Genomic DNA, 7,885 nt, shown 5'->3' with positions numbered 1-7,885 from the left:
TGTCAGTAATTATACTGTTCAATAGTTAAAAAAAAACTTTAAAACTTAAAAAGAAAAAAGTTTACTTACTTAAAACTACCTGGAAACCTAGAACCAGTAATAAGCCTCACTTCAGTAATGTGAGACAGAGGTTAGTGTGAGATTTGGGGGTAGAAAATTTGAGGGGGAGGAGGTTGCTTCTGACTTCATGTTCTATAACTTCTGCATACTGGAGAAAGCCAGGGTTCTAGTCAACTGACAGACAGTATAATGAAATTAAGATAGGTACTCAACGGAAACATTGAGAAAATCTTAAATGTTAATATACACTTTATTAACTCGTGATTCCTCCTTTGTTCATTAGATCTATATATTTAAAGATCTCAGATTGTGATAGTGCTATGGATTAAGACACTCTTCTGGGATTCTGTATTTTCCCTGGCACTGAAAGGAAAGATTTTGTGGCAACTCGGACTGTTTATCTATCACAGTGTCTATAGTGGAAGAGATGGCTGTATCCCACTCATATAATAATCACTACATATATTTTTGTCTCTGGAATCTCCCTCATTAATAGATAAAGATACTGATTAATCTTTCACCTCCTTACATTAAACTGATTAATAATTGAAAACACTTTAGAATTATTTAGAATATATAGAATTATATATATATATAAATTTAGAACTATTTAGCATACATATGTACATCAAAAAGACACTGACACTAACGTAGGTATGATGATTTATAGCTTATTAGTTTTAGCTTAATGAAACACGTCTTATGCTTCAGGCTTCTTTTCCTCTTACATCTGTGGTTTTATTGTAAGTAGAATAACACTATTTTTGAGAAAGAAAAATATTCAAATCGTAATTAGAATGTGGTTATGGATAACAGAATAGAGAATATAATACTAATAACACATTAAAAAAAAAAGTGGTCTAAACTTTGGCAGCTTATGGTTCTAATTTGATAAATCTTTCTGAAATGTGAAAGAAATAGCACATAGGGATATACATAAAAAATAATGACACCCAAACAATGCTCATGTTTCTTTTTAATCTTGATGAAGGACACGTACCAATTGTCTGGATGTCAAAATCTTTTCAGCTCATTATTTCTACAGGATTTTCAGCCAAACTTGGTCAATTTAGTGCAAGACCTTTTTGCTCAGATACATCTGTGCAAGCTTATCAAAAAAGTTTGCTGCTTTTCTGTTTTCAGAGATGAAAGGAATGCATCAGCATCTTGCAATCACCACAGCTCTCACATACCAAATATTCTTAGACTCCTGACATGACATTTCCAAGATGATGATAGCTACAAACATCCTACTCAAAATTGATTAGAACTGAACAGTTTGAGGGCAGTTCACAAACGAGCCATCTGATGGTCAAGGAGAAAAGCACTGCAAGGCAGCATCAGCGTACAAGTCACAAGAAATGAGACCAGAGCTGACTCAGCAAGCCATAAATGATCTTTCCAAACCCCAAAGGTAATGGAAGGCAAAACAGTCCTGCGTGTCACTAACCAGTCTCTCTCTCTCTAGCTAAAGGAAATACTGGTAGTGTTTAAGAGCCACTTCTAAGGATGTCCTTTAACAGAGAATACTTTGCAGTATTCATTAATTTGGTATTACACAAAATAGTATATTGTATATGCTTTTTAGTTTGTCATCACAGTATGCACTGCATTTCATACATTGTAGTTTCCACTTCTGCATCATTTTTGGTAGAGGTAGTAAAATATGAATCATATATACTACCCTAACTGAGCTACTCTGATGGTTAACAGACAATATAAACATCATCACCCTGGTTGCCTGATGTGGGGCTGGACGTAGAGCAGCTGAAGAGATGAGTGAGATATTTATGTTGGGTAACTGGAGGTTATCCATCTGCCCGCATCAACAAAAGCTTCTCATCTGTCACAATATCATGGCTGCTCTTCTTTCCCCTACTGGTGATCACCAAAAATGAGTGAAAAATAGATAGAGCAAGTCTAAACATATTTTCTTATAGACCCATACATTTTATCCTGTTATTGAAGCCAGTAGAAGTTTTAAAAATATTATTCAGCAAGGACTGGATTATCAATACCTCTCACAAGCATCCACTAAAAAAGTTAAAATTCTATTTATTTGAAGACTTTTATGTTGGTAGCAATACAAGTAACTAATTGATATTGCATAGGATATTTCATATCTGATTGCTTGCTTAGTCAGGAAAAACAACAACTTTCTAACTTTGAGTCCTTTACATAGACCATTAACTAAGAATGTGTTGGACATCAGCATGTAACACCACACTCAGATGTGAACTCTGATGAGAAGTATCTGGAATGCTCCCAGAATCACAGCTCTGATTCCTGTAATTTGCTGTAATTATATGAAGCAACTCTTCCCTTGTAATGCAAGTCAGTAAATCTAAGATGAGAGCAAATCTTTTCATACTCCAACTCCAGTTGCAGCAGCAGCAGCTGTTTTGCCACGTGAGTACACCCGCTAGAAATAAACTAATAATCCAGAGCAACTCTGGCATCAATGACAGCATCAATCTTTATAGAGGAAAATGTGAAATTGATTGCAGCGAACAGTCAGTCAAGCTAGAAAAATTCACTACTTGGAATCCTACACTATAAATAAATAAAATTATATGGAGGATGTAACCCACAAATAATCTAATAGAAACACAACTGTCTTGAGATAAGAATAATGCAGAAATGAGCACACCTTGGTAACAGTGAAAATGTGGATATAGAAATTCAACATTAAACACACAAAGATAATCTGCAGAAACATCTCAAAGTGTTTCTGAAAGAGGTGTAACAAAATGAATGGAAGCAATAGAAAGAAAAAAGGTGAAGAGAGGATTTCTTATCTTGATACAGGTATACTCAGGATAACAACAAAAAAAAGGAATTAAGAGTAGTACTTAGATTGCAATAAGGAAAGCATTATTTTTTAATCAAAATATGGTTCATTCTGTTGCCTAAAAATCTGGGGAAAAAAAACTCCAGGCAAATTTAGGATAGATAAGATAGAGAGCAGGTCTTTAATGAAGGCCTTCTGGTACAAGGAGTACAAAAGGTGCATGCACCATGTCCAGTGGTCCAAATCTGCCCCTCTAGCACGCCTCCCCAGAATAGAGTCAGAGATCCCAAGACTCCTTTCTTCCTCATCTTCACCTCCTTCACAGCAGGTACTGTCTTTGGAGCTTCTCCAAGGTGCCAAGCTTGAAGATTACTTTGACTATGATAGTATCTTATTGTTTAAGCCTGAGAAAAAAAAAGGCTGAGAAAAAACAACCCAACAAGTCCTCAGAAAAGGAGTTCAACAAGATTGTTTCATATAATGTTTAGAGAGAGCTGTTTGCAAGGGTCCAGGTGATGCTGTTAGCTGCTGCTGAGTGGAGGAGTGTGCCCAATTATTGCCTTTAAAACAGTATTTCGAGAGGGCATGTGATTTTTTTTTTTTAATTTTCTTTTTCTTTCCCCAGGTCTGTGGGCTTTTTTGTTTGTTTGTTTCGGGATAGTTGTTTGGGGGCTGGAAGGAGGGGTTGGTAGGTGTTTGTAAGACTAAACAAACAGACAGAAAGAAGCAAAAGTATGTAATGAGAAACTGAAATTGTGTGTTGCTCTGGTTTTGTGTGACACTACTAAATAAGAGGGTCCATTGTGTTTAAATTGCTAATAACTTTTCATGCTGAGTCCTAAAGAAAATACTAATTTCCTTTTTTACATGATCTTGCATCTCAAAAGGGGATTGTCACACTGCATCAAGAACTGTGTTTGCAGGGCAACTTATTTGCTGACAGGAGTGAAACCACAACTGTAACAATGTCTATTGATGGAGTAAGAGAGTAAGTTCAATGATATTTATTTACACTACTGTAAAAACTGCACAGATAAGGCCAGCTATTCTGAGAAACAAAAGCTACATAATCTTCCAAGGAGTGGGAAATGATATATGCATTTACATCACAGACTATAGTTTCTGTCACAATCCATGAGAACTTCCCAAGTTTGAAATCAGCTTGCCGCACCACATCCGAGCTGTAACGAATAAAATCAAGTCAGGAGTAGCTGTAAGAAAGAAGCATAGCAGATATGAAATGCTGGTTTATCAGGATTGAGAATACCATTGTTAATAAGGTATCGTGTAGCTGATTTTTTTTTCCTCCCATCATAAAGCAGTTTTTAACCAAGGTTCAGCACTCCATGCTCAGTGTGGAGAGACACTACGACATGGAAGATACACCTTCCCTCAGTGCCGGGCTGAGCTCAGCCACGCTGGTCCTATGCTTCACCGCCTCAAAAAGCATCCTCACAGAGCACCAGCTGCCCTCGTCCATGGGATTTTGGAACAGGTTTTTTCACCCACTAACTGCTCGAAAGCATGTTCAACCCTGCGGCTTTTATAGTATTTCCACTTCAACCTGCAACAGCAGGGTTCAGGAGCACTTCACAAGAAGCACGCTCCAGAAAGAGCGAGAAAGGGTCATCCTGCTACTGCTGCAACAACAAGCAACTGCTAGAAATAAAATATCCAAGATTAACGATTTTTATCCCCTGGTCTTGCTGTTCAATAATCAGCCGCTTTTGCCGCCCCTGTGCCTCCAGCTGCGCAGCAGCTCTCAAGGCTCCGCTGGCCACGGGCGGGGCCGTGTATGCGCGGCGCGCGCGCTGTGACGCGCGCTCGGGACGCGCCAATGGGAGGCGGCGGCGGCGGGGTTTGAACGGCGCGTGGGGGGTGTCCGGGCGCGCGGGGTCGGAGGTGCTGCTGTGGAGCCCCCCGGGCCGAGCCGCCCGCCTGCGGGGCCGGGCCGAGAGTCGCAGTGCGGGGACACAGAGATCCGGGCACAGCCGCCGGTCCTTTGGCGGGCCTTGCCGCCTCCGCCGGGGGCTCGGGCGCCCGCGGCCGGTCGGCGGTCGGCGCCCCCGCCTCCCCGAGCAGGTACGGCTCGGGGTAGTTGGGACGCTCTGCCTGCGGGGTTAAGGGGAGCGGGGGGCTGGGAGAAACCCCCATAGGCCAGGATGCCCCGCGATGCCGGTGTTTAAAAGCCCTCGGCGCGGCCCTGATCGCGGGCACAGAGTGTTTTGCAGTTCAGACAATGCAGCGGCCGCGCAGCAGAAACTGTGGTAAAAATGGGCCCAGCTGCGGGTCTTTCTCTAGTTGCGTGTCTCTGCTCTGTGCGTGTGTACATCCGCTTAAAACTGCCGCAAGCTTTACTCGTGTGTCTCCGTCTTTTTTCTTTTTGCGCTGGGTTCTTCATGGGTTCTTCACCCTTTCTGTTTTTAAAGGTAGAAGATGACAGAATACTCGAGGAAGTCCTTCAAAGACAGTCTGAGAGACATAAAACAACGTATGAGAGAGAAAAGAAATCAGAAATGGGCAAGGCTGGGTAAAACTATCCAGGTCTCCACCGTAAAGGCCAAAAGAGCAAGTAAGATGCTTAAATATGTTAATATTTGTAATGTATTTGTTTTCTTTTAAAAGCCAGTTAAAACGCTCACTATTCTGTTGCAGCCAACAGCTCCTGCAAAATGAAGATCATTCAAGCAAACAACAGAGATCTAGCTCTGTCTTTGCAAGAAGAAAAGCTCAAACTGAGGGAAGCCGAAGCTACCATTCTTCAGTTAAGGAAAGATTATCACAACTTGAAGGCTCAGATGTTTGACTTGCAAAGAAATCATAGGTTCCAGCAAGAACAAGGACTTGTGGAGGTATTTTTAATAATAACTTTATGAGTTGGTGAAGCTAAGTATCAGAATCTGAACCAATCCACTGACAGATATCTTTACAATCTTAAATGTTTCGTAAAAAATTAACTCAGTATATGCACCAAGTTTTTTTAGTGTTTTCACCTACCCTAGTGTGCTGGTTTGGACACCATGACACCTGGTAATTAACTAATTTTTTGTTGTTATTGCTACTCTTTCTTATTTACTTAAAATCTATCTTTGTGAAATTTATGGGATTTTTATCACATGTGAAGGTACTTGACAAAAGGTTTCTTCTTTTAGTTATCTTGTAATGCCAGTAAGAAGTTTGTAGTTGATACTAGAGTATGACAGTAACAATTACTGTCCTCCTTTTGTCCATTAGAATCAACTGTCAGCCTTGAATGCGATAATTTCCAAAGTCTCTCAGAATTTACTGGACTCAATTGATCTCCTTGGCCCAGCAAAGAATTTGTGTTCCATAGACATGGTAAGTACCTTTTCCTCTTGAGGAGTGGGACTTCTATTAATTATTCCCCTCACTCGTTCCACCATAAATGCACATAGTTTTGAGATTCAAGCCTTAGTTTAGAGGACAGACTAGTCCTACAGTTCCCAGTATGCCGCAGGGTGTACACTTTGGGGGTGTGTCGTTACGCTGTGAGTGGGACTGAGGCTCTGATAGGAGGTGGTTGGGGCACCCTGATTTTCTGGGGTTTTGTGCACAGTTTCTTTCCCTGTCCACTCTATAGGGTTGGGCTAGTGATGTGTGTGCTGACGTGTAGAAGCTCAGTAGGTGACATCCCACAGCACTTGGTGTTAACCACCCAGAAAGAAAAAGATCCAAGGGCCTCTTTGGTGCTTCACTGGGTAACTTGGCTGTTGTCTAAATAGATGGCGCAAGCTTGTTTTAGTTATTTAGTCACAGTAAGATTTATTTTGTTGACAGAATCAAAGATTGCTTTCTTCAGGTCCTGGAAACAGTTGCTGCGGTGTCACAGGACCAATAGGTTCAATGTAAGTATCTTTTATCAATGCTATGCTTATGTTTGAAAACTCTGTTACAGTAAGTTTAATTTTCTGACTGGAAAAAGGGAAAAATCCAATGTAATTAAATTGTTCCTTATGATAAAATATATTGCTGTTCAGTAAATACTGCATTTGGTATTTTCTCTAGAAGGCCTCTGCAGTGTGCTTATGGAGATGATCCAGTACTTCCAAGTAGGACAGAAGATGGTAGTGATAGAAATTCTTGGTCAAAGATCTGTGTGGAATCTGACTGTGACATTTCCTTAACCAAAATAATTCCAGACAAAGGTAACTAAATCAAAGTATCAAACACTGCTCTGTTCTGAATTAGGAAAATTGTATGAGTACAAGTTTAAAATGTAACTGCTGCTTTTGAAGGAACGGACAGGTAACTTTCTACTTACTGTCATAAGAGGGAGATATTAATGCTGGCAACTGGTAAAATGTTTGAATGAAGATGCCCAGCAAAATCAGGAGGAATTTGAAACTTTTTTTCTTCTCTATACCTGCAACCCAGTTTCATTAACTACCAAACAGTTCAACCAAATAAAATCACTGTTAGACATGTATTAGCATTTATGAAAGCAATAAAAATTTGTTAACAAAACAAACTACTCAGGGGAAAAAATGACCTGTAGATAACCTTTCCAAAAGGAACAGTTTAGAGGAAAATACTAATGCCACATGCCTAATTGCTTTCTGCATGGAAGCTGTATTAAACTCGATTTCCAAATCCAAGTGTATACAAATCTGTGGAGAAAACCCAAAGACTAGTCTGAATTTTTGACAGTTTTGGAATTTCTTGCACAAAACCTTAACATGGTATTACTGTTAACTTTAATATGACATTTTCTCTTTTATTATAAGGACGGACTTTTGATATTCATCTGGACAACATAGAGTCAAAACTGCAAAACATTTCTTCAAATGGAAAGGCTGGATTTGGTAGGGTGTTACCAAAAAATGTGTCCACCAGACGTTGCTTTTCAAAGATGAGAAACCTCAATGTAATTTGCACTGGTGTCTTGGACCATTCAGAAGCACCTGATTCAATAGAAGAACTTTCTGAAGAGAAAGAAATTAGGCTTGAGGAAAGTCTAAAGGAGTGTGCTACAGAAAATGTAAATGCCGAACGTCCAGAGGAGTGCGCTACAGA

At 39.9% G+C, this 7,885-nt stretch overlaps 1 protein-coding gene across 1 annotated transcript in view; it reads left to right on the top strand.

The window, feature by feature from the left end:
* The first annotated feature begins 4,787 nt into the window (after window positions 1-4,787).
* Window positions 4,788-7,885, top strand: part of SGO1 (shugoshin 1) — a 4,987-nt gene continuing 1,889 nt past the window's right edge. Inside the window, 7 exon segments of the mRNA XM_027675373.1 lie at window positions 4,788-4,933; window positions 5,281-5,423; window positions 5,507-5,703; window positions 6,086-6,190; window positions 6,650-6,717; window positions 6,878-7,017; window positions 7,597-7,885. The exon segment at window positions 7,597-7,885 is cut by the window's right edge and continues 4 nt beyond it. Coding sequence (XP_027531174.1) covers window positions 5,288-5,423; window positions 5,507-5,703; window positions 6,086-6,190; window positions 6,650-6,717; window positions 6,878-7,017; window positions 7,597-7,885 — 935 coding nt within the window. The 5' untranslated portion in view covers window positions 4,788-4,933; window positions 5,281-5,287.

The sequence above is a fragment of the Neopelma chrysocephalum genome, unplaced genomic scaffold, assembly GCF_003984885.1.
Source record: "Neopelma chrysocephalum unplaced genomic scaffold, ASM398488v2 Primary Assembly neopelma1_26, whole genome shotgun sequence".
In the NCBI taxonomy this organism is placed as follows: domain Eukaryota; kingdom Metazoa; phylum Chordata; class Aves; order Passeriformes; family Pipridae; genus Neopelma; species Neopelma chrysocephalum.
Note: the sequence above shows the minus strand (reverse complement) of the source record. Positions and strands in the feature narration are given on the sequence as shown.